The sequence below is a fragment of the Punica granatum genome, chromosome 6 (assembly GCF_007655135.1).
Source record: "Punica granatum isolate Tunisia-2019 chromosome 6, ASM765513v2, whole genome shotgun sequence".
In the NCBI taxonomy this organism is placed as follows: domain Eukaryota; kingdom Viridiplantae; phylum Streptophyta; class Magnoliopsida; order Myrtales; family Lythraceae; genus Punica; species Punica granatum.
In genome coordinates, this window is record NC_045132.1 from 3,567,942 (window position 1) to 3,594,577 (window position 26,636).

Sequence of the window (26,636 nt, forward strand, 5' to 3'; positions counted from 1 at the left end):
TCTTGCCTCCAATAAACACGACACTTCTTCTATCACAACCCTTCTCCTTTCCTCCCCCATGGGTCTCTTTCTTTAAATTACCGGCTTCATTTATGGGTTGATATTGAACTTGTGGGAGGTTACTCGCAAGTTGATCCCGGGCATGTCCGCGAGTTTCCATGCAAATAGATCTGCATATGCTCTCAACGAAGCCACTATTTGTTCCTTCCTCTGATCGCTCAGAGAACTTCCCACCTTCACCACGTTGTCAGGAGAGGCCAATATGACCTCAACTAAGTCTTCCATTTGGGTTGGTCTTTTGGCTTCATCTCTGAGGACCGGCTCAATAGACATCATCTGTTTGCCTTTTTCTTCCTGGAGGGAAGCCGTATAGCATTCTCGTGCAGCCGACAAGTTCCCCTTTATCTCCCTTACTCCCCATTCGGTTGGGAACTTCATATTCTGATGGTAAGTGGAGGGGATAGCTCTAATGGTGTTGAGCGTAGGGCGCCCTACGATCATGTTGTATGCTGATGGGAGGTCTACTACGAGAAATTACACTTCGCGGATCACCTTTCTCCCCTTGCTTTCAAAGGCCACCTCGAGGGTGACAGTCCCCAATGGCTTCGCAACGTCCCCTGTGAAACTCAAGAGGGGGGAGTGTGTCGGTGAGAGATCTTATGGTTTAAAATGCATCTTCTAAAGGCACTAAAGAACATGATGTCCGCCGAGCTTCCATTATCCACGTGGATTATCTTCATGTTGTACCATGTGATCTGCGTAGTGACTACCAGGGCATCATCATGGGGCTTGCTCACGTGTTCCGCGCCCACTTCGGAGAAACTTATCACTTGCTCATCTATAGGGACTTCCGCTTTCGCGTGTTTGCAAGGAGCATGACCCCGTGGGCGCAGGACTTCCTCTTTCCTGTGGAGTCTCCCCCGCAGCAAGACCTCGTGCGATGACATTTATAGTCCCCTGTGAGGTTTCGCTTCTTCACCGTCCGTGAGGAACCCTTCCTCTCTCATGCTCGTGCCAAGGTGAATGTTACTTGTATTATGCCCACAAGTTACTCGATCGCAACCTCTCGCGGCAGCCTCCCCCTTGTGGTTCCCATCCTCCCATGAACTTTTTGAAGTGGTCAGACTGAACCAACTTCTCAATATCTGCTTTCAAGTGAATGCAGTTCTCCGTGTCATTCCTCCATGTGCATTAGTAATCGCAAAATTTCTCGGACTCGCCACCCATAGGTCCCTTCTTCCTGGGAAGCGGGGGTTTGACTAAGTTCAACCTCTCAATTTATGCGAGGATAGTAGTCTGCAAGGCATGAAGGGGGTGTACTTCTTGGGGTAGCTCTTTTTCTCCTATTTCCTTCCTTCTTTGCGACCTTCTTTCCTTTCTTCTTTCTGCTCGTTGAGCTTGACCTTTCCCTTTCCTCCTACTAGCGAGGACTCTTCTACCACCATGAATTGAGAAGCTCTATACGTGAGGTCTTAGAAAGAGCTCGCAAGTGTGATGATTAGGCTCTTGAGGCCTCACTGAGAGGCGAACATACATTCCAATGGGGTGATCCCCTCTATCTCGAACGACACCCTTAAGAACTTGCATAGTATTGCCTCAGTGACTCCCCTCTTTCTTGCTCAACAGTAAACAGCTCTCTTGGGTCCCGCTTGACGCAGCATATGCTAGCAAACCTCTCCAAGAACTTTTCCTTGAGTTCCTTAAATCCATAGAGGTTGCAAGGCTTCAACGAGTGGAACCAGTCGACCGCGATGCATGTGAGGGTCGCGAAAACAATAAGCAGTGGAGCTATTTGCTTGTCCCTCGTCTGAATAGTAAGTGGGTATGCCTACGCAGGTGGTCCAGTGGGTCGGACTTTCCACTTTACGTGGGAATCTAGGGAACTACGAACTTAGGGGGTAGGGTGGCAACCAAGATCTCTCTGCATATGGAGGATCCTTCGATTTCCTCAAGCAATAGGGCCCCAAACTAAGCGTGTGTTTTGGCCTGCATGGCCTTAGAGACTTTCGTGGCCTCCATCTTGGCTACATCTTCCGCCGTGAACTTTAAGGCCGAGTCTTGATGGAAGATCCGTGCCTTATCTGGTACAACCTCGGTCTCCCTGGGTTCGGCGGTAGGCTGGGCGGAGGAGCGTAGATCGGGGCCAGGTCCAGGAGTTCATGCTCCAAGTGGTGTTCTGATGTCGAGGCGTCTTCTTAATGCTCGTGCCCATCTCCCCTGCCAGCGGGTTTGCCCGAGGTGCTTGACCACTCAAAAAGAACGCCTTTTTGGTGATAACGACATATGTCATCTCTCGGAGCCTCGGAGGAAGTGCTTGTAATAGGGCCTCCTTTGAATCCTCTTCAGTGGGGGCTTGACGCTGTTGATCAGCAGCTTAGGTCTAGGGTTGTTGTGGTTTCACAGGTGAAAGGGGCTCTTCTCCGATGCAAGGGGATGGTCGGTTAGCGGCCGTGGTAGGCTCACTGTTGACGGTTGTGTGTGTTAGACGACACTCCTTGTATCAACCATGGCCTTTACTTTCGGTTTCCCACAGAAGGCGCCAAATGTTGGGGAGAAAAGTCCACGGTCTTCTCGAGTGTCAGGTCATGTCCATGAGTAGCTCCGGCGCCGGGTGCCTGCATGGAATGGAGGTCGGGAGGTGTTCCCCGATTCCCCCTCCGATGATTAAGTCAACCCCAGTGTGTTTGGTGAGGGGGAGAGAATATGTCTAGGATTGTATGTATTACCTTTCCGTGGGGAGCGACATTACCTTATATAGGCTCATGAAATGGGGATAAAGGGAGGTCAAACCTTCCCCAGTTGCCTCGTGGGCTTATAGCCCTTATAAATGGGCTTGTTGGATCGTGAGCCCTGATGGTCACTAGTTGGGATTCTCGAATGTGGGCTTTATGCACCTAATAAGTGCTTTCGTCCCTAATTAGTTTAAGAGAATTTGTAGTGTAAAGCATTTTGGACGGAAAATTTGAGATTAACTACTATCTCGTAGTCGTATAATCTTCTCGATATGTTGAAACACATTTTTTTCGATTACATATAGGAGGAACATGAATTTAGTACTGAAAATATTGGAACGCGTCTTCAATTTAAGGAAAAGATTTGGTGATTAATCAGGATTTGTACAATAGTTATCCATATGTTGTACATTCCTATCCTACCTCAACTTTCTGGAATCATTAAAAGAGTTTTTGTGTGATTCCACGCCCTTCATAGTATTAATTAAAAATTAGTTAGTTTATTAGGTTGTGCGGTTATGATCCCTTAGTTTACTTAAAAAAATAATTAGCTTAGAAATAAAAGATGATAATATTGTCCCGCACGAAATGTTTTTGTACTTGGAGAATAACGTTTCGTATAAAATAATCAGTCGACTGCATGTACGAATCAGTCAATTGATTTACTGAAATAACTTAATCGTTTTTTGCTAAGATCTCGCCGTAGACTGATTGTTTTGTACAAAATGTTTTCATACTTAAAAAATAACGTTTCGTAAAAGAAGAATATGGACCTCGACGGAATATTCAGCCACTGCACACAAAAAGTGCTTTTTTTAAGTTTTTAAGTGGAAACGAACTTTCACTTTCAATGTTCCAAAAGTGAAATACTTCAATGTCCGTCTCTTTTGTGTACAAGTGAAGTTGCCGTTGACATTGAAGTTTTCTTTTTTGGTTTGACATTGAAGAACCTGTTGCAAGAAAAAAGTGCTGGAGAAGTGGGGAATGTAATATGCATCAAGCTCAACGGAGAGGGAAAATTGACTGCTTTCTTCCATTCTTACAATATCGATAAAAAAAACAAAAAAATAGAAAATTGCTCTGTTTAGATTTCACTTGGCAAGGGAAAGGGAGGGGAAGGAAAAAAAAGGGGAGGGGAGGTAAGGGAAGGGTATTGGAGGATTTTAATTTTCACTGTTTGGATAAATTTAATTTGGTAGGGAAAAAAGGGAAGGGAAATTTTGCTTAAACCTATTTGACTAATTTGTCCTTTTATAGTATGTCATTGTAAATTAAAAGGGGGCAAAACGAATCTTTTCAAGTTTTAAACATTTTACTTGGTCATTACCAAAAAAAATTACTTGGTCATTTTCCCACCAAATCCTCCCTAACTGAGAGAATTAAAAATATAAAACCCCAATGAGAATGAAAGGACTTTGATTTCTTCCCTTTTTCTCCCCTCTTTCTAAAATTTGCAAAGCCAGATAAGGAAGAAAAGGATCCCTCCCTTTCCTTCACTTTCCCTCATTTTTTTTTCCTCCAAACCAAATAATGTGTTAAATCTAGGAATGAGGAGGGGCTCTTGAACTTGGAAAGCATATACCCATAATTGCAAAATTATGTCGAAAATTAGTAAGTTGTCCCCATCCAACACGATTATACTTTGCTTCAATTTCTTGTGTGTTTAGTAAGAAGAGATTACACAGGGAGGACTCTTTGAGGGGTGAATAAGATGGTAATTCTTTTAAATTAGGAGTTCAAATTTAACGAATTTCATTGCCCCTCAACCCCCAAGTCTATCCCCGAATTTTAGTAGATTTCATCTCAATATACCAGGATAATTGAGATGCATGCTAATGTTTGCATACTACTAGATAATAGTGTTAGTGATATTGGCACATTTTCATATAACGGTTTTGTTAGCATAACTCCGTGTCATGCAGATACAGCTTCTCCGACGTTGAATGCGCGTGGGTATCATGGCGCACTAAGCATCTAATGACGTGGAGTCCCTCCCCATGTCATGAAGGCACAGAGTTATGCTAGAATTTTCCGTCATATAGTAGATAACAGTTGACCATTTTTCTCGCATGTCATCCGCTCTTTCCTTTCCTTCTTTAGAAACTCTTTTGTTTTTTTTTTTGGATAATTGTACTGTTCCTTCTTTGGAAACTCAAATGAGCAAAAAGGTGCACTCAATGGATAAATGCTCCGTGAACACTGAAGACAAATTCACTTAGAAGACTAACTTGGAACGGATTCCGTCGAGCCGTTGACTAGTTTCTGATGTAGACGGGGCGTGTTGGACGGTTCCACGCAGTACAATACATACATACGGCCGCTGACTATTACAATTTACATCACGTGTTAAACCTCTGGTTGAAAGTGAAAATGTCGGATTTGGCATATAATTGCTGATGGATTAATAAAAAGAGACAAACGATGAAACAGGTGAGTGGTTTCATAGTAACTGCACAGGCAAAAGCAGAAGCCGAGTAAGCACTAAACAGAAGAAAACCCCACTCTGGAGATAAAGCCGACACTTTTTCTTTCTTTCCTAACCCCTTCTTTCCCTGCAGCCACTTTCTTCTTCTTCTTCCTCTTCCAGCTCCTTCCCAGAATTCTCTCATCAATGGGGAGGAAACCTTTATAAATCAACAGCTCTGAGGCAGCTCAATACAGAGCCAAGCAGGAGCTGCAGATGTTCTTTGAGCTGAAAAGTTAGGTTCCAGAGCAAGAACACAACATCTGCAGACATGGGTAACTGCTTTGGTTCTCCAGCTCAGGATTCTCCATCCACAGCAGGTAAAGATTGGATTTTTCTGACACCCTTTTGCATGTTTTGTCTTGTGGAATTTTCGGTGTCTGATCTTCCTCCTGTTTGGTGGTGGGTTTGGGTTCACCAGTTGGCTTCAATTTAGGGTATGGCACATAGAGATCCATTCTTTTTTTCTTTCTTTTGTGTATTTCTCTCAAACTGACATCTTCCTCAGCATTTGCACTCCTTTTCTCAGAGATTGAATCCTCATGATGCCCTTTTTCTCGGTAAGACCACGAGGTGACTCGGACAGTTAGTAATCTCGTTCGAGCATCGGCTTAGCTGAGGCAACGAGTTTTATTATACCATTCTCCCTAATTGGATTGGGGGCATCTGTATCAACTAAAGGGTGAAAATTGTCTCAACATATTGAGGTTATGGTACTATTGATGGCAGTGTATATCTTTTTCATATGATGGTTTTATCCGATTGAATCAGAAAAGTTCCTTTTTGGCCCCTCCTCAACTTCGCCGAAAAGACAGTCCTTGATGACGTCCAATTGTCTGTCTTTTTGTTAAATGGAACTTTGTATTCTGGTGTTTTCCTTGATTAGGTTCTGTCAATTTTACTTTTAATAACACACAAGAACATTATTAACTCTATGCAATTTCTCCAGGCACATCAAACTACCATAGCAATACCACGGGATTCTCGACCACGAGCAGCAACGCGAGGTTCTTTGAGGCAGTGGGGGTAGAGGATGTCGAGCCCGATGGACAGATCTTGGAGACACCGAATTTGAAGGTTTTCACATTTTCTGATTTAAAAAGTGCCACTAGGAACTTCAAATCAGATAATCTTCTGGGCGAGGGCGGTTTCGGGAAAGTCTACAAGGGGTGGGTCGATGAAAAAACCTTAGCCCCTTCTAAAATGGGCAGTGGAATGGTGGTTGCAATCAAGAAATTGAACCCAGAAAGTGTTCAAGGTTTTGATGAGTGGCAGGTAATTAATTAATTAAAATTAATCTCTCTTCTTCCCTCTCTTTAATCTTTTATTACTATTGACTTGATTTTTCGATATTGTTCGAAGTTGCAGTAATAGATATGGGTTTGGTTCATTTGCAGTGTAAAATGTCATGGATAACAGACTGTCGTTATCTGTAACACATTACCGCAATAACTGCAGCAAAGTGCTTTTGTGGACAACGGATTACTACTGTCCATGTCAAAGTCACAACTGTGATAAGTGTGGCACCTAATACACTGCATAGGACTAGGAGTTTTATTTCCCAAAGGAGATGGTTTATGTGGTGTTGTGGAATCAGGAGTTCTTTTCCCGGTTTTCCGTTACTAAAACTGACTTGAAAATGAAAATTGGAAAACTGTTAGAACCAAATGGACCGAACTTTTTCCTTTTTTCCCTCTTCATCATCATTGCTGAATGCTAAGAATGTGCAAAAGCTGGGACCCACCTTTAGAGGGAATGTGCCATTCCCTTAGCTTTCTTGTGGTGATTGATTACAAGAGTTGAAATGTGTCTTTGGTTTTGGGGGGGGTGTGGTGCGGGGGCGCTCTTAAATAATGGCAGAAGAAAAGATTAATATTACCTTTTACGCCGATAAGGGTGTTCGATCTGGTGAAGTCTATGAAAAATTTGTAATACCATAGGTTCATATTTTTAGTGGTTCTTTTCATCAAAAAATCAGAAAAATTTCAGTTCGACATGCAATTCATGTATGTTTTGCTTGTAATGTAATGAGATTCTTGAAACAGTACTAATACAGTTCGGTATGTACTGTTGGGAAATTGCAGTCAGAGGTAAACTTCCTTGGAAGGCTTGCACACCCAAATCTCGTAAGATTACTCGGATATTGCTGGGAGGATAAAGAGCTCCTCTTGGTTTACGAGTTCATGCAGAAGGGCAGTTTAGAAAACCATCTTTTCAGAAGTACGAATTTTGAATAATTTGAGAAATTCTTTTGCATTTAATACCGCTCTTACACCATTCATTTTCGTCAAGTAACAATCTTCGGTTTGTCCTCAATCTTCAGGGAATCCTTCGATACAACCCCTTTCTTGGGAGAAGCGACTCAAAGTCGCCATTGAAGCTGCCCGAGGCCTATCTTTCCTTCACACTTCTGAAAAGCAAGTCATTTACAGAGACTTCAAGGCCTCAAACATATTACTCGACTGGGTTAGTCCTTGCTATCTAATGGCAAATTTTGTATTCTCTGAATGGGATACGGACTTCTGAATCAAAATTATTGACGCAATATTCTTTTTATTGAATTCTTTTCCACTCTGATCTTGTGTAGAATTATAATGCAAAATTGGCGGACTTTGGCTTGGCAAAATTAGGACCTTCGGGCGGAGAATCGCATGTGACGACCCGAATTATGGGAACATATGGTTATGCAGCTCCCGAGTATGTTGCAACAGGTGACTACCAATCTTTTAGTTATTTGTAGGTTAATGTAGAGTTATAGCTTTATTCTATACAAGATTCTTGAATCGTTGCATCCTGTCTTTGATGTCTCTTAGGGCATTTATACGTGAAAAGTGATGTGTACGGGTTTGGCGTGGTTTTGCTGGAGCTGCTCACGGGCCGACGGGCGCTTGACGTGAAGCGACCGAGCGGACAGCAGAATCTGGTTGATTGGGCGAAACCATTCCTTTCCCAGAGGGGGAAGCTCAAGAACATAATTGACCCTTGGATCGAGGGGCAGTTCTCATTCAAGGCTGCCCTTCAGACCGCACAGCTGACCCTCAAGTGCCTTGCTGTGGAGCCCAGGAACCGCCCCTCGATGAAGGAGGTTGTGGAGGCGCTGGAGCGGATTGAAGCCATGACAGACCGGCCCAAGCAAAAGAAAGTGCGGTCCGCCTCACATCCCTCGGTGCCTCAGCACAGCCACCAGCCCATCCATTATCAGCGGTCCCCACGACACTCGACAGAGCATGGGTCGATGTAACTAACACATAGATCGCCCCAATTATTTCTGTACTAAAAGCGGTTGAGGGATTGATCCGAAAAGCTTGAGATCCATCCCAGTATAATCTCTTATATGTAATATTAATTTTGTATTATATTAAGTTCAATTCTTTCTACATTCCTTTTGATTAGATTTTTGCAGCCTTCCATCTTTTTTTAAGTGCATTTCAACCTTCATGGAGTGATTTAAGGCCTAAAGTGTAAAAGCAAATTTTGTTCTGGTTGTTCCTGAAGCTATTCTTCTCGTAATGGATCGAAATGTAATTGTCCAATAATCGATTTCATTTTTCCTATGAAATATCTTACACTTTCGTGCAAATGATTGTATGCTTGGAACATCTATTCCATTCATCTTCTTTCTTTTTCCCTTTCTTTTTTTCTTTGAGACAGTTGAGAACTTGAGACCACGAGGTTTTCTCATTATATCGTCGGGGCCCGCCCAAGGGTAAAGATAGCAAGGGTTTCGTCTTAAGTCCCACTTTGTTGCCCTCAAATTGATACTATATAATATAATTATAATTACTATAACTATTATACTATTCCACGATAAATTAAACTATAAATATTAATTTTCTTAACTTAATTCTTTCTTCATTTTATCAATTACTAACTATACAGTACGCATTGCGCACTCGCCCAAAATTCTATTTTTCTTTATCAACAACTGTAATTTATTTTTCACTATTCCCACGATTTAAACTAACCAAAAAAAAAAACATAATTTTTTTTCATATTTTAACAATTTTAACTCGAACTTTTTTTCTTAACCTAAAAATACACAAACTTTTCATTTGATAACAACTTTAGCACGACGTCAAATTTTTCGTTAATTTGAACAAAATCGAGACCACAGAGGGTACCGACTACCCCAATCAGGTGGGGAGCGCCAGCGACTTTAATCGGGGGATGGTGGCTGGAATCGAGGGCCCCATCCCCCGGAATCGGGAGAACCCTCAGACTGAGGACTCTCCCAATTCCAACGAGTGGAGCCACGAAGCTGGCCACCAACCCTCGATGGGGGTCGATGACGCCCTCTCCCTGATTGGGATCGCTGGCGCTCTCTGTGGCCTCGATTACGTCCAAATTAATGAAAAATTTGACGTCGTACTAGAGTTATTATCAATCAAAAGTTTGTACATTTTTAGATTAACGAAAAAAGTTCATGCTAGAATTGTTAAAATGTTAAAAGTTTGTACTTTTATTATTATTATTATTAGGGCAAATTACAAAAAAAACCCAAGTTTTGTAAAATGTCTCAGTTTTGTCCTAAATTTTGTTTTGTAATAAAAAAAACCATAAGTTTTCTAAAATGTCTCAAAAATGACTTCCGTTATAACTTCCGTCAATTTTTGCCTACGTGTGACCTACGTGGACTGTTAAAGGGACCCACTAGCCTACGTGTGACCTACGTGGACTGTTAAAGGGACCCACCATCAGCAGCAAAAATTGACGAAAGTTATAACGGAGGTCATTTTTTAGACATTTTAGAAAACTTATGGTTTTTTTTGTTACGAAACAAAATTTAGGACAAAATTGAGACATTTTACAAAATTTGGGTTTTTTTTTGTAATTTACCCTTATTATTAATCCTTTATTTTATAAGTGATGAATTCGATTAACCAAAGGGGAATGTACATGATATACTTATCCATAGAGAACCATTGAGGGACTATTTACATCAAGATCAAAATTTGAAACTTCTATTAGCTAAAGATTTTTATTTTTTTTTGTGTAAGTAGCTAAAGAACATCTAAACTTAGACTCTAGATTTGGAATAGATTGAAATTTAAGTTGTACAAGACTTGCAATCTGCTGTAGAAGAGAGGAGACATGGTTGCGTTTTATTGAAAAACACAAGTATTCATTTCCCATCAAACTTGATATACGTACATAGAAAGTCCAATAAAGGCGTAGAACATGGAATCAAGCTTTCGATCTTTAAAATGACATACCCATTCCACTTCAGATGTCCAATTCTCAACACGTTTATGGACACCAAATCTGCTTAGATCACTCCTCCAAAGGGCCTGGGTAACAGGACAGGTAAAGAATAGGTGGTCCTTTGGTTCAAGTTCTAAGCTACAGCATTTGCATTCTGAATCTGCAACAGTAAGCCCCAATCCTGGTCATCTAGTATTTGTAGTGAGCGTTCCTTCCAAAGTAAGCCAACAGATCCACAACAATAAGTCCCCATCCCAGTAATCACAATTCCAACTTTTTTATTTTTCAATGTTCAATGTGCCTACCATCATCCTTATTCCTTATTTCCTTCATAAAAGTCAAATTTATTCTTCCTGCTAATATGCCTCTTTAATTCTCATTTTGTTAAGTTCAACTTCTTTTTTTCCTAGAAAATAACTTTTTTTTAATCATTAATTGTTATAAGTAATTAAAAGAAAAAGCAAAATCATCCCAATTTTTTTGTTAATAAGTATTTAACTAATAAAATTACCTTAAAGCACACTCACGTAAAGTGAACTCTTCTGCAATTAAGTGAATCAACTTCCATACTCATATCATGTTGTTCTTCTTCTATTATCATAATTTTTTTGGTGAATTAAATTATGGAAGATATTGCTCTCACAATTATGAGAGATTGAGCATCAAAGATTATTCTTCTCACAACAAGTGCATTTTCTGAAACTCAAAATTGTGTTGTCTTCCTTACAATAGTTGAAACTGTTTTTCCACTTAATCAAACTTGTGTTGTCTTTCTTAGAAGAGTTGAAATTGTTTACCACTCAACCAAAGTGTTGATGTATTATATTAATGTATATTTTTAATTTAGAACTAATATGCATATATATGTCCTTTTTTTTATAAGACTTTTACATTTCAATTAAAAAATTTTAATTCGTAATTTTGCATCTCAGAAAAGTAAAATAAAAGAATATTCAATTAAACTAACTTAATTTTATTAAGTATTTCAAATCCTCACATTAAAATTTGGCTTTAGGCCCTCAATTCTCTTGCTGCTCCTGCATATTTTCTAAAATTAATTTCATCTGGATGTCGAATAAATAGATAAATATGTAACTACTTAGTTGTTTTATGTTGCGGCAAGAGTGGCATATGCATTAAAATTAACTAGAAAGAAATGAAAGAGAGAATATAAAATAATAATAATGCACATACTATGGCCTATGAACTTTGTAATTTACTAGTTGACCTTGTATCATCAACCATCAGGTTAAAATTTTTTGACCTAATCAAGCACCCTACTTTAGATAGACATGTAAGTTACTAGTTGCATCACCCCATGAGGAATTCAGTCATTTTCGACTTCACTCATGGGGTCATACGTACGCCTCCATTGACGTCCACAAACCCGACCACTGGTGCCCACCTTTGTGGTGTCGATCCCACATTCTACCCTGGAATACATAGAAAGCAGAAGGATCATTAGTTCAAGGTCGTGACCTTGGTCGTAACAGTATGTAGAGAAAAGCCCCAACTGCAAACTGTTAAGGTCGGTAGCGATGGACTTTCTAACATATGGATTCTTGATTAGATTAATTTGAACTACATAGAAGAATAAACACAAAGAAAGCTTGGGTTTGAAGCTCTTAATTGCAAGTGTTTCTCATGGAAGTAGTCAAGTGGATCTAGGGCCTTCATATGATGCTCATGTAAATAAATTCAAACTGCCTAGGTTAATTACCGTGCTAGCTCCCTCATTTACAGTTGGATCACCCTTTCTCTTTTCATACAACTTTCTCTCCCCCTCCCCTCCCTTTCTTTCCGTTTCCTCGATCCAAACGAAGAGTTAACTCAACTCAACTCAATTCCACTTATTTTCAATTCAACAACACAATTATTACTTTTTTTCTTCAATTTTTTAACCATTCAATTCAATTTTTAATACTAAATTCTCTCAATTATTCATTACTTTTTCCACAATTCAACAACACAATCATTACTTAATCATCACTTTCTCTCAACTATTCATTACTTTTCACATTTTTTTTCATAATTCAACAATACAATCATTACAAATCAATTAAAACCAAAACTCAACTCAATTTAACTCTAATACTAAACATAATATTTTCTCGAGAAGTTGTATTGGACCGGTTGTGGTGGGCCACTGAAATATTCTCATAATGGGTGGGCCCTACGGTTCTAATCTACTTTAATGGACCCAGTAAGGTTAGGTGGGCCGCTGGTCTACCTTAACTTTTGTTAATTATAATTATTACTTATTAATCAATAATAAATGTATTAAAAATGAATGAAAAGTAATTTTTGTATCGCCGCGTGGAATTATATATATATATATATTTCTCTTATTTAAAAGAAAAGGTTTGGCCGGCGGACTTCGATTCAAACGTCAAAGCACGCCGTTACTTCTATTCAACCATAATCAGAAGCTTCCATTTAACCTATGTTTTCTCGCTCAAACCCGCGGGGTAGCATTAATTGCTCCCCCAAGTAACTAATTGCATATATTTTTATGGTCTCTCCTGCCAAGTCTCTCTAAATCGTTAAATCAGCACCGACCCTTCACCCTCCGAGACTAATCCGATAGTTCAGAAGGACTCAATGGGCAGTCTATCAAATTCAAAGCGACGAGAGAAGTTTTCTATTTGAAAATATTTTGACCATTTAAATTATCCATTCATAGTATGTATTTTCATATAAAGTGAGCATTAAATGAATTCAAAATCTAGATATATTCTCGTGGGTTGGATTGAGACGGCGAAGCATGGAGGCTGGGTAACAAGTTCCTCCAATGAGCACTCATGGTGAAATTTCTTTAGGGAGTTATCTCGATTTTCTTTTTGTTATTTTTACAATTCTAGATAGTAGAAGGTTGCATGACAAAATCCTAAGTTCTATATATGTACTGTAAAAGTCATCTGCTGAGTTTACAAGTTGTTGAACTTATGAAATGTGAGTCGTGTCCCATGCCGACAATTATAGGGATCCATGGGTTAATAATGAAATTGAGTTTCATCGTTTAACCATTCGAACTTTTCGATTGAAAATGAGTTCAAATCTATATAAGTTTATTGAAAATCTAAGGCGTACATAACTATTCTTTATTTATGGGTGTTGCCCTCTTAACTCATCGGGAGTGCATTGCGCGTGTAGGCAATAGAGAAGTAAGGCCTTTTAAAAAACTTCCGGTCAGTCTGAAAACCCGAGCCATTTTTCGGGGATCCAACGAACCAAGTTGGGTCCAGGCAAAGGTTTCATGAAAATGTCGAAAGTATTCGATAATTGCTAGATTTCGAAAACTTTACTCGTGAGTGGGATGATCGTGCAGGTGCCTTTCAGTGACCTGTCTCTCCTGACAACCGTGGGGGTGCCCTTTTTTCTGCCCAGTCCCTTTCAATAATTGAAAAGAAAAAAAAAAAAGGGACCCAATTTCGTAGCAGCAGCGTCAGTCTCCGGTTTTGAATATTCTCCGTCTCCCCAGACAATCCTCCCGAGTCCGCGACCCCCTTTTACACACTGTCCCCTTTCCATAAAGAAAAATCAAAGCTTTTCTCCCCCATCTGGAATCTGTTCCCTCCCCCTTTCGCTTTAATCATCAACCGTCAAAGTTCATCCCTTTGTTGATCAATGAGATTAAAGGTTGACCCTTTGTGTCATAGTTAACCACTGATTGATTTGCTTCTGCTTGGCTCTCAGAAGTTGCATGGTTGCTTCAGGAGAAAAGGGTATGTTCTTGATTCCATTTTCATGTCTGTTTCATCGTACTTCTGTCAATCTCATTGGTGTCCATTGACGGTTTCATATGTGATGATGTTCATCTCAGTTGGCCTCAGTTGGTTTCATGTTGTTCTTGGGTTCTGATCTTTTGCCACTCTGACCGTTTCTTTGTAAAACGGGAAAGGAGAAGCAGAATTGCTGTACTGAAAAACCATTTTTTTGTGGGATTAAGGTTTCCTGTGGCTTTGCACATTTTTTGGATGTGGTATTAAAGTTTGGGGATGATCTTATACTTTGCTATGGACTTTCCAGGATTTGCAGTTGAACGCCATATACAGTTAGCAGTTTTGGAGTTCTGCAGGAACGCGGAATTCGATAGCTTTTCCCTTGGCTTTGGCGGGCACTGTGAAACTTGAAGCAAAACCTTGTTGAATTTAGGTATGACTTTTTCTGTTTGCTCTAAATTTTGGTTTTGGTGATTCTAATATGAGATGTCAACGTAGAGATTATCAACTGCAAGTTTCACTTTCAGGGGAAAATTACAGCTGTGCATCGGAGTTGCGTTGCTAGATGCCTAGTTGATTCAACTTGTTCTTGGAATCTTGCTTTCATGTCACTTCTGCTCAATGATCGGAACCACTGATCTTTCTATTCGGAAGTGTCAAATTTCTAATGCTAGTGAACTTGAGAGTACGAATGTAAATTGAGGATTTGGGGCTAAATTGTTATTTCCATGCTGTTTGTGTGTTCATTTTTGTTCACTTGAAAACACTTTAATGTGATTGGGTTCATTGTTTTTAACAGGGCATGTTGGCGATTTCCATCTAATTCCACCCCTGAGAATACGATGGAAAAGGAGGGCAGCTTTAGTTTCAAGCAACTCATCAGTTGCATCGGCTGTTTTCTGCGCAAATTCATGTTCAGCATTCTCTCAGTTGGTCCCATCCCCGAGCACATCGCCTTCATAATGGACGGGAACCGGAGGTTTGCTAAGAAGCAGCACTTACTGGAAGGTGATGGGCACAAGGCGGGTTACGAGTCTCTCTTATCGATCCTCACTTACTGCTACGAGCTGGGAGTTAAGTTCGCTACAGTGTACGCCTTCAGTATTGAGAACTTCAAGAGACAGCCTGAGGAAGTCCAGTTCTTGATGGACCTGATGGTGGAGAAGATAGAGGATCTGTTAAGGGAAGGGGGCATCATAAGTAAGTACGGTATGAGGCTCTACTTCATTGGGAACTTGGGGCTCCTTAGTGAGCCCGTGCAGGACGCAGCAGAGAAGGCCATGCGGGCCACTGCCCATAACACACGTGCCGTGCTTTTGATCTGCGTGGCCTACACCTCGTGTGACGAAATGGTCCACGCTGTCCAGGAATCGTGCCAGGACAAATCAGATGGGCCTCAGGCATCGAGGAAGAACGGGTTTAGTAGTTTAGAAGAGAGCCAGATCTGCAATGGTGCTGAGCCAAAATCTTGTCTCTGCAGTCCACTAGAAGAAGGGGAAGTAGAATATCATGTGGAGAGGGAGGCGGACCTTCCAATCATAAAGATTGGCGATGTCGAGAGGCACATGTACATGTCAGTGGCACCCGATCCTGACATTGTGATCCGGAGCTCGGGCGAGACCCGTCTGAGCAACTTTCTCCTGTGGCAGACTGCCTACAGTCCTCTGTATGCTCCGGCAGCTCTGTGGCCAGAGATCAGCGTATGGCACCTCATATGGGTCGTATTGGATTACCAGAGGAAGTACTCATATTTGCAGAAGAAGAGGAAACAATCATGACAGTCTCGAGTGTATTGGTTTTGGGGTCGGGCTTCCCTCCCGAGTCGAATTGATTGTATACTTAAAATAGAAGTTAATTTTGCTATTGTCAAAACTTGTATTGCAGCATTTATTTGTAACTTTGCACTTAGTATGTTGTTACAGGAGGAAAAACAAGAGTTCTATCGAGTTTGGGGTTGAATCGTATTAATTATTGCTCATTCTTTACCATTCGATGTTCGTTTGATGACATTACGTAGCAGCTTATTCGCATTGGACTGATTCTCAAAGGATTCCCAGACCCACCCAAATTCATCTGGCACTTGTTTAAGATTTATGCATATGATATCGACTGACTGCGACATTTCATCTAATCGAAATTTTCAATTCCTGCCAATCAGGTGACACTTTAACAGCTTTTCCTACTCCTAATACTATATATCATCTCCAAGACAATGTATAAAATGTAATAAGACATCGAACATCACATACATTATATAAGCGTTAGGGGTGTGCACGGATACCGGGTATACCCGGAACCGGTCAGAACCTACCCGGTAGGGTAGGGTTCGGGTAGCTCGTATTGAAAATAGGGTAGGGTCCGGGTATCAAAAATAAAGAACCGGTGAAATCCGGTTCCGGTTCCGGTTCCAGCCTATGGGTATCCAAAACCGGAACCAGAACCGGAATCCGGAACCGGATGGTAATTACTTAAAAAAAAAAAAAGAAGGTAAAGTTACCTCAGTATCAGTTGGATCGGGAAGACATGAAGGAACAAGGTCTTAGCTCAGCTTTTCGTCTCAGCCTCTTCAACCCTAAATCGACTCTGTACTCCCTCTCCCTGCAGTTCCTCTCCGTCCGTCCGTCGCTCGCCTTTCGTCTCCGACTCTCCGGCTCCGACTCTCCTTGAATCTCTCTTTACCGGTGAGATTTTGCCTCATCTCTTGTATCCGAATCTCTCTAGACTCATCTCTAAACTTCTCTCTCTCTGCAACGTGAAGTTCAAACGGGAAGTGAGCCCACCATTTTCACTGCTCAGTCACAGTGAAGCTCTGAAGCTCAGAGCTGCAGAAACCTTCCAAGATTCCTTCTCCGGTCGGAGCTTTTGCCTCTTCGAACCGGCTAGCCAATGGAGAATTCGGCTGCCGAGAGTCTCCGAGCTCGCAATGAAGAAGAATCAGCTTCAGATTCCCTCCACAGTTCCCAGGTGAGGCTGTGATTTTCACGAAGTTTCGTGGAATCACGTTTGGGCTTCTCCGATCGTTTCGCTTCGCTCCTCAGTCACGTCTTTCAGCTGAGCTGATACGAAATCTCTGTTATTTTTTTCCGCAGCAGCTTCCTTGAATTCTTGCTTTAGCTTTATGGTCATGGCCGTACGGTGGTTATGTGCAGTAATTTTTTTTTCTTCAGCTGTTGCTAATTTAAGCTTGAGGGTTCTACGAATTGAAGCCTACGGTATATTTTGCTTGTGCTATGGAGATTGAGGGAAACCTTGATCTTTAGGATTAATTTTCCGCATCTATGGAGGCTAAGATTCTGACTTTGTTTTTCTTTTTTTCTTTCATTTTTTTACTCCCTCCCCTTTTTTTGGTATAAAATGCAACGTTATGGATCATTACAAATTCTTTGGGAAAGTAGTGGCTTTCAGGGTGAGTATGAATTCACAAGAGATGAACAAAGGAGCTCTGATAAAAGCGTAGATCTGCGTCTCCGAGGACGTTCCTGATATATTCTGGTTCTCACTTCCGCAAAGAAGACGCTTTGAGGAAGCAGAGATCTCAGCTGATGTGCGAAAGTGAACCATTAACTGAGACTGTATATATCCATACATACATATATATATATATATATGTATAATGGAAGGTATTTCATTAATTGCGACTCCTCCACATGAAGTGGTTTCTGAAACCTACGACCTCTCTAAGTTATACAGTTGAGGGAGGATCATTAGACCACGTATGCTAATAGTTGGAGGTTAAGAACATCGTGTTCTTGATTTGTTGTTATTGAGATAACTATGAATGAAAGTCGATATTGATGGAGTATTTCTTGCCCGCATCTTTCACCGGGACTTACTGTGAATGTATGTCTTGTATAAGATGTTTGTCTAACCACTCGAATTGGCCTTAAGTTTTCTTCATGAGTTTTAGCTGCTATGGGGTAATAAGTCGGAGGTGCAGTTATTGCTCAGCTTGTGATGCATGGTTTGCTGGTGGTGTAAGATCGGATTTTCTGGGTCCACGTTTTTTTAAGTTGGTCAAAGATCGTTTGTAGGAAGTACTGATATTACTAAATATTTTCTGCAAAGTCCGTATTATATGTTATTTACTATTGGTTCAGTTCCGTTTTTATAGCTTCCTAAATTACATTTCGTTTTCTGTTTGCATAGATTTCGCTGTTCGTTCCTCCGTCTCCCCTGCTTCTGTGAAGCTGAAGAAGGAGGTTTTTTGGCAATGCCGTGCTAGTTTCTCGCTCCAATCCGTCGCTTCGCAGGATAAGTGGCTTCGATTTCACTCTAGAGTCAGGGAAGCCAGCCATTGGTGGGTTGCTTACTTAAGTATAAATACGATCATTAATTATCTCTCCCCTGAGTTTCGCCGTTCTCTGCTTTCCGTTCTCTCCTGTGCGGTTCGGTTGTCAGATTGCCCAGGTGAGTCCTGCTTTTACATTGGTTTGTCGTGTTTATCTCCTGTTCTTTGCCCATGTAGATGACTTTACTTCACCGCGAAAGTGTTTCCTACTGATAGATTTGGGAACCCTGTGATATGCTATTTTTTGCTGCTTCTCTTGCGTTTTTGTTTCTGTATAAGTACCTGGACTTCTAATGGATTGTAATGAGATTACATTTTGCATCAATGGTATTTTTGGTTTAAGAGCTATACCTGCTACTCTGTGAAAGCTGTTTACAGGTTCCAACAGGGTACCCGGAACCTGTGGTATAATACAGGTTTCGGGTAGGTTCCGGTTCCAGGATTCAACAGGGTAGGGTCTGGTTCCAAAATCTTGGAACCGGTCCCTTACGGGGTAGGGTCCGGGTATCGTGAAAAAAACAGGGTACCCGGAACCGATCACCCCTAATAAGCGTACATAGGATATCGACTGACATCGAACATCACATATATATGATATCGACTGACAGTGACCTTTCATCTAATCAAAATTTTCAATTCCCGCCATTCGCTTGACACTTTAACAGCCTTTCCTACTCCTACTATTATCTCCAGGACGATGAATAAAATGTAATAAGACATCGAACATCACATACGTTATATAAACACTCCTAGGCCTTTAAACAACTGCAGTAACATTAAACTGTAGAAGTTGGCTTGAGACACGCAAAGTCCCGATCAAGACCTTGGAAAGAGTTGTCCATTAAAAGGAACGTAAAATTATACAAAAGTTGCCGTCAGCAGAGATGTTTGAATTACGTAGTGTGTAGAAAGAATATTGTAGAGTCAGCAAATATTTGAACCGTGTCGAACAAAAATTTGGAACCAATTGAATATGCTTTAACAGTACGAGAAAAGCCCTTTGGAGATCATTAAGCTTGAGATCAGCGGGGCTTGTGGAGGCGGGGCCTGTTGCAGAAGACCCGACCATTGACTTTCACGAAAAATACTATCCCGACGCTCATGCCCGCACAAAGTAATGAGAAGAGCACTCGCTGGAAACTCAGTGGGCCTGCAGGAGAAGAAAATCGCCCGAGCAGAGTTGAGAAATCACAAGGAACTTAACAAGCCAGTTGGTAACAGTTACCATTAATAAAGTTGCCATTGACGAGATAAAATTTTGCTCGAGTCCGATAAAAGTTTAGTTCATTACCTTGTCGTAAAGAGACATATGCAAGGAAGAGTCCAGCCATAACGACAGAAAGCGCCACGGGAAATGACTGAAACATAATCAGAAAACGGTAGAATAAACAAACAGTTTCTGAGATGAAAAACAGGTCCCATGCTTCAGTACCACATTCAAGAGACTGATTACATTATGTAACAAATTGCTCGTAGGTTGCATCGTTTTCTACTAAGGCAGGTGTTATTTGAGAAAATTAAATTACTAGAATTAACTGTGACTGAACTATGTTGGTGGAGTGAAAGTATAATGTTTCAACTAAATTATGTACTCACAGCGACTGCCTCGAGCCCTCCTTGCTGTGATGGAGCGGTCAAATCTCGGCTCACTGAAACAATGTAATGCCCTTGCAGAAGATCAATCGCGTCCTTCATTTATTCATGAGAAAGTTACTTCAGTATGAGCATGGAAAAACCAATATTCTTGTTCAGACTAACAAATAATAGTACAGTCACCAAAATAATTCTGGGCGCAAAATTAGTGCATTTCCGTCATTACATACTGAAGCCAGTCTGTAGTCTGACCTGTTTGGTTCCATCAACGAAATTATTCAAGTAATACCGCATGAGGGCATTCTTGAAATCATTAAGCATCCCTTGGGCTGTTCTTTGCCCATACCTAGCAAAATGTTCAAATTAGATGTTAGATTTTTAGAAAACAAATTTTAGACTACTATTAGTATGAGAACATGTATAAAATTGGTGGAGTACCTGACGAAATCTCCCTTTAGAGCAGGAGTTCCGGAGTACTGAATGCTTATATCATCTCCGTGATTAGCCCACACTAAATGTTGTAGGAAAAATAATCAGAAAGTTAATATTTCAATTTTCCCATGCCAAAGGTGATTCCAGAAACTTGAGATTACTCACAGATCTTGAAGTTATCATCAAAATTTGGGTGCATATTGATTGTTTCTTCAGCAGCAAAGACACCCATCCTTCTAAGCTGCCACTCCAATACTTTTCGAGCAATCATGCTCTGCAAATACATATTAGAAAAACCTTAATATGAACATCGAAAATAAAGGAAAAAAAAGAAACGATCTCGAATCAATTTTTAGGAAAGGGGTTAACCAACTTAATGTTCCCAAATCATGAAAATCAATTAGATGAATCGCAATCTAAAATTGCCAGATAAGGAAATTCGCAATCTAAGAATTTCTTTTTATCTCGTAAGAAAGACTAACTGAATTCCTAATAAATTAGACAGAGTCAAGGAAGGTGTTCTCTTTGATCGAAGTTTTACTACCTGAGTGACATTGGTACGGTCTAAGCAATCAATGCAGTTTGCCCTCACAACTCCAAGCTGCTCCTTTAATTTCTCCCCTCTCTCATTCAATAGAAGGTAACTGCAATCTCAAAGAAAAATGAACAATAATTAATATTGAGAAAATAACCAAACTTAGAAAGATGCATCTCGGAAGCTGAGACAGAATGGGATTGAAAATGGTCAGATGTAAATAGAAATGGTATTATCAAACTACAGGGCTTACGCTTCAAGAAAAATCATATACTGAGTGGCTCGATTCATCTAATGCTGTCCGCGATATAATGTAGATGAAAGAGAATATAATGGGAATCGACATATAAAATATTCCATCTTATGTAATGATTCCAATTCATAGAACTTTGGTTTCTTTACACTAGACGCACCCATACAGAATTATATGTTCAGAAACTGAAAACAAACCTTACCCTTTCTTTTCAAGGAAGTCTTCGATTTGTTCGTAGAGGATAGAGAGGCGCTCGAAATGAACGTGCCCACAGATGTGATGGAAATCAAAGTGCACATATCTACAGTAACAAGAAGATCTTCAGCATCGATCTGAAGTGGATAAAATAAGAATAAAGATACAAAGCAAAAGATTGGGGACAAAAGTTTAGAGAGCAAAGTCAGAAAGAATTTCATGAAGGGAAGTTCTACCTTACATCATCACTACTAACACGTTGCATTGCGTTTGAGAACTTTTCACTTAGGCGCCCCTCACCTCCATGCTGATAAAAAGATAGATGGTGTTAATCTGAATAATTTACTTCAAGTGTTGGGTGGTAGTGCAAGGTCGTGTTGGTGGGCTGGAATTAAATCAGAACAGCAGGCTTGACTCCACTCCATCTTTTGGCTGCATTTGGGAGATGGAATGGCCATTCTATTGGAACGCTTATCCTTCAAATTGGTGAAATTGCCATGGAGCGGTTAGATCCAGGCAAAATCGGCCTCACATAGCTCTGATCTAGCCCTAGGTTAGCAAAATCGAGAACGGGATGAGGGAGGCAAATTTCTGACCTCGATTTGGCTATGAACATTGCATTGGAATATATATTCTATCGCTGATTCAATTCGTTTCCATTCCATTCCTAATGAATGTGTTCCATTCCACTTCTTTCAATATGTCTCTATGTCCTCCTGCCAAATATGGTCTAACAATTGTCCCTACCAAGTGTAGAGTACCTTGTTGACACATATTGAACTCTAAAATGATGAGGAGATGGAATGGAATGTCTTGAAATTATACTTTTAGGAAATTGCATTCCCTCTCTATTCCAGTATAGCCGAAAGGCCATGAGACTGTAAGTGGGTAATATATAAAATATATTATATACCACCTTAATAAGTTTATGAATTTGGAAGAGAATATAAGCACCTTATTGACGAGATCAACAGCCAATATGGACCGATACGTTTTCCTCAAATCCAGAAAATGACGCTCAGCAATTCGGGGCTGCATAACATTTATTTAATCACATCAATAGGCGACCAAGTCTTAGAATGGTTGCAAATCCAGAAGAAATATATATATATATATATATTATATTTATTTATTTATTTATTTATTTATACAGAAATATTAAAGGTGAGGATTATGTGATGCTTACAGCTTCCTCGGGTTTGACAATCTCAAACTTGGGTTTATACGTCAAATCAACAATTTGCTCCCAGGTAAATGGAATGGATCCTCGAATCTGGGAAAGAAAATTGAGCGAAAAATGCAAGTCTAGAGTAATGAACTATTATTCCACCACAAACCATTAATGAAATCTGTCACTTTATATAAATTAGAGATCGATAACTACCTGAACAAATGATGCAGTGTATCCGTGCATTTGTACTATTTGCTCAGTTTCCACAAAATTAGCAACATAGCCGTCAGAGTCTGCTCCTCTTCTCCACATCCGAGTGCCTTGATAGAAAAATAAGATTACAATAAGTCTTTTTTTTTTAAAATTTATTTATTTCACATTGATGAGAACGGGTAACTGATTCACGTAGACCATGTGGCAATGCCTTGAACAAGGGATTGTTTAGGCATTATCACCTTCATCCATAGTTTTTGAAACTGGATTAAACATAGAGCCAAGTCAAGCTATGGGTTCACGGGTTCTTATTGGGCTTCTTAGTCTACCGAGTTTTCTAAAATATAAATGAAATATATTATTTAAAATATAAGGTAAAAAAAGGTTTGGATTCGAGCAAGAACCAACCAGTTCTGACTCAGAAAATCAACACGAATGAGCCAACTCAATAGGTTGATTTGCACGCTAGTTTCCAAGAAGACAAGTCCAAAATAGGGCTCCAGGCACAGGTCAGAAAGACCTGACCAGCTATTTCAGCAGACTTTCAGAGACATGGCTTTGACCCAAATGGATACCAGATTTTTCCATCTACATTTCATGCTTGGCCAAGCAGAAGTTTCAGAAGAAGCTTGCAGAACAGATTCAGAGCTAAAAAAGAATTCTGACTTACCATTTCTCCTTGAACACCTCCGTGCAATCAAAGTAACATCGGCAATATCTTTTCCAATTGCGGCTTGAAAATGTTGAAAGCGTAGCAAATAGTTAAGGGAAAGATCAAGTTTCATAAGATGAATATCAGAAAAATATCCATCAGATGTCATCAATAGAAGCTAAATTACAGAACGAACAGATGCTTAAACTGAAAGGATATTCCCTTGGATTACAGGAAGCAAGTAAGGGTCGAGCTGCAAACAGAAACACAAAATCATCATCAGTAACCCCATAGGAGAACAAAGGATAGAGTATGATTAGTTAAATATGCTCCGGTTTTACATTTTTCTTTCTTAAAGAAAAACAGAAAACAATAAGGTAACAAGTGATCGGATTTCACCTCAAATGATGAAAATGTGTTTTGTGAAAGCATGGAAACTTGCCTATATTATTCTGGAAAAAATTGAAGAGAATAGAAATGGAGGACTTTTTACAGTGACATGAACTCCAGCGAATGACGAACCTTGTTATCTATGAGAAGTTCCAATAAATAATTATTCCAAAGAAACCTTGGGTCAGCCTGCAGCAAAAGAAAAGTTGGGTGAGGCAATTAGAAGTACTGACTTATGTCAAATCAAGATCCACAGAGTATATCTTTAGCTTCATACACTGCGAGATAAATAAAACAAACCTTATTCCATCCCCTACTTAAGGAAGGAACCGACTAGATAGAGGATGCAGGAGAGGAATACTAAATTGAAGTAAATATAATACATCAAATATATTAATTCCCCCGGACAGAGCAGATAGAGAATAGTAAAGAACATCAACATTAAAAGACTGAAGCTACTCTACTAGAATGGTTACCTGTCTCCAGAGAGGAAGCAGTTTTGACTCATCGCCCAATTCATGCAATCGTTGAGAACTGCACATGCAAATACTTAGAAATGAGAACAGCCATTAAAGAGGAGTTGAGTAAATTCCTATTGCACGTGGCTTTATCAAAAACCAGTATTAACTCCAAGATGTTGTAGAGTTATGGCATGACTAAGAATAGTGAAATTGTTCTATAAAAGTAGTTTTTACCTTAGAGTTAAATTGGTGTCATAGGAAAAGTATAGCCCAGGAGTATGCTCTGCAACATTGAGCAACTCAGAGAATTCGGTCTCCACTTTCTTCTGCAGAACATTTTGTAACAGAAAGTTAGCTAACTTGTATATTTTAAGCAATTAAATATTCTATTGTAGAGGAATTAGAAAGGTTGACCTGCTCCGCAGGAGAGTTCTTAAGTGCGTGATTGCAATGAAGAATCTTCAAGGAAGTGGCTTTAAAGATAGGATGCCCCATGTATGACCCAACACACTCACGCCCGGTTATAACTATCAGATAAGACCCTAAGAGAGCAAGAAACACAAACCATCAAAATTCTGAAAAGATTGATCGGATATGAGTTAATACTCCAGCATCAGGATTAAAACCAGGCTCATGCAATGCCAGGAAGCAGCGACCACATATCAAATTAACAAATTTCAAGCAAGTGAGAAGAAAATAAGACACGAATTTCAAAGAAAAAGATTGGTCACAAAACCTGCGATGAGCTTTAACATCCCGATTACACCATAAATGTTTCTAATTTTTGGGACTCGAACGGAACTGCATTCCGGAAGATCATCTGCATTGGAAATGTAAAAAACAAATTAATAAAACAAAGAAACTCAGCAAAAGATCCATGAGCACCAAGTGATGAAGAACTTCTTGGCAGTATCATATTGAAAAAGATGAAGCGTCGCACCAGTCAGCTTCATAGACCCATCGTTGCGGCTGATCGATAGAAAGGACCCACTGGACCCGTCAGTAGGCTCGACAACATACTGCTCGGGGAATTCCCAGAGTCTCATGCGAGTGAACAGCTTCTGCCCAGAATCTGCCCTCTCCATCATAATTGGGGTTGTTTCACTGCAAACACTAATTTGGATCAAAACCATTGCCAAATCTGTAACTTACCCTCACCTCAAATGCTACCAAACTAACATTTAAAAACATTCTCTATCTGCAGATCCTCTAAGTTTTTCGAGAATTGGCAAGCAGCAATGCAAATTCTCGACATGGGATTACGGCAACAAGATCTTGCATTCAATTCTCTTCTGTTCGCATCTTGTCTGAGAGATCTTAACATAACAAATACAACATTTATGCGTAGGAGCTGAAATTTGAGCTGGCAGAGTATGAAATGTCAAATCAAAACCAAACTTGAATCAATGCCTCCCACAATTGCGAATCAAAACCATTACTTTGAGAGATTCAAGAACATGCTATTCGATGGAGCTTGAGCTAAACAAAACCAAGTAAAAAGGAAACTTCCGTACGACAAGAAACATGACAGAGGGACAAGACAGCCAAAAGGGTCACCTGATTTGAGATCAATATCCAATCTTGACAGCAAATTTTCCAAGATCCGATCCAATCAACCAACCCCACAAAGAACAGAGACTATGAAACAAAGATTTTCCTTTCCTCTGTTTTTGGATAGAGTGGCAGAGAGGAAGGGGGAGAGAAGCTGTCGCCTCTGGGGGGATTCAGCTGATCAAAGGGTCTATCTTGCGGACAAATCTCATCCCGCGGGATCGTTTGAAAGAGAGAAGAATGGGGGGTTTCAGGTTGAATTTTTGGGCGGAAAGTTTTAACCGACGATGTCGCCTTCTTCTCGGAACCGGAAGGCCCTTGACACGTGGCGGTCAGTTACTCGTCGCTCGGGGGCTGACGCGCCGGTGATCGTTGAATATTTCCTTCACCGTCCGTCCGTCGTCGACTCAACTCGCACACTTTCGGGGAGAGAGGGAAGAAATTACTATGCTCTTTTTTTCTTTTTCCATTTTTTTCTTTTTTTTGGTAGTATTTGAAAAAAAAATATCCTATAAATGGAAAAATCTACGATTATCTACATATAAAAATAGGGAAAAAATGAGGAATAACAGAGGATTGGACCTATATTTATGACTTTTTTTTGGATAAGCATGACATTTTCATGGTAAATACTAACAACCATTTTCATATGCACAAAAAAAAAAACAAGAATTTGAGTTTTCCATTTTCAGTCTTTCCATTGATTGTATATTATGGATTCACTCCGTATGACGGAGTTTTCAGTAAATATAGGACGACAGAAAAACTAATTTCATTTTTAA

The 26,636-nt window shown here is 40.1% G+C and overlaps 3 protein-coding genes and 1 long non-coding RNA gene across 4 annotated transcripts; 3 read left to right on the top strand and 1 right to left on the bottom strand.

Moving 5' to 3' along the window:
- Window positions 1–5,251: 5,251 nt before the first annotated feature.
- On the top strand, window positions 5,252–8,750 carry LOC116212029 (probable serine/threonine-protein kinase PIX13). The gene is made up of 6 exons (XM_031546605.1): window positions 5,252–5,516; window positions 6,146–6,471; window positions 7,281–7,416; window positions 7,520–7,662; window positions 7,784–7,907; window positions 8,010–8,750. Exons 1-6 carry the CDS (start codon window positions 5,468–5,470, stop codon window positions 8,435–8,437), a joined length of 1,206 nt encoding a protein of 401 aa, XP_031402465.1. The 5' UTR covers window positions 5,252–5,467; the 3' UTR covers window positions 8,438–8,750.
- A 5,097-nt stretch (window positions 8,751–13,847) lies between these two features.
- LOC116212410 (dehydrodolichyl diphosphate synthase 6-like) lies at window positions 13,848–16,108 on the top strand. Its single transcript, XM_031547009.1, has 3 exons — window positions 13,848–14,123; window positions 14,428–14,553; window positions 14,920–16,108. Exon 3 carries the CDS (start codon window positions 14,963–14,965, stop codon window positions 15,896–15,898), a length of 936 nt encoding a protein of 311 aa, XP_031402869.1. The 5' UTR covers window positions 13,848–14,123; window positions 14,428–14,553; window positions 14,920–14,962; the 3' UTR covers window positions 15,899–16,108.
- Window positions 16,109–16,603: 495 nt separating this feature from the next.
- LOC116210897 lies at window positions 16,604–18,756 on the top strand. Its single transcript, XR_004157579.1, has 3 exons — window positions 16,604–16,801; window positions 16,879–17,084; window positions 18,267–18,756. It is a non-coding gene; the product is annotated as an uncharacterized LOC116210897 (long non-coding RNA).
- A 447-nt stretch (window positions 18,757–19,203) lies between these two features.
- LOC116210896 (phosphoinositide phosphatase SAC7-like) lies at window positions 19,204–26,309 on the bottom strand. Its single transcript, XM_031545024.1, has 21 exons — window positions 25,861–26,309; window positions 25,244–25,407; window positions 25,040–25,123; window positions 24,718–24,845; window positions 24,538–24,629; window positions 24,319–24,376; window positions 23,975–24,031; window positions 23,672–23,705; window positions 23,471–23,551; window positions 22,801–22,907; window positions 22,603–22,689; window positions 22,371–22,448; window positions 21,653–21,723; window positions 21,424–21,522; window positions 20,978–21,077; window positions 20,599–20,707; window positions 20,440–20,512; window positions 20,254–20,347; window positions 20,005–20,097; window positions 19,700–19,766; window positions 19,204–19,558 (listed from the first exon to the last, which is right to left on the bottom strand). The coding sequence occupies exons 2-21, from the start codon at window positions 25,389–25,391 to the stop codon at window positions 19,431–19,433; spliced, it is 1,788 nt and encodes a 595-aa protein (XP_031400884.1). The 5' UTR covers window positions 25,392–25,407; window positions 25,861–26,309; the 3' UTR covers window positions 19,204–19,430.
- Window positions 26,310–26,636: the final 327 nt, after the last annotated feature.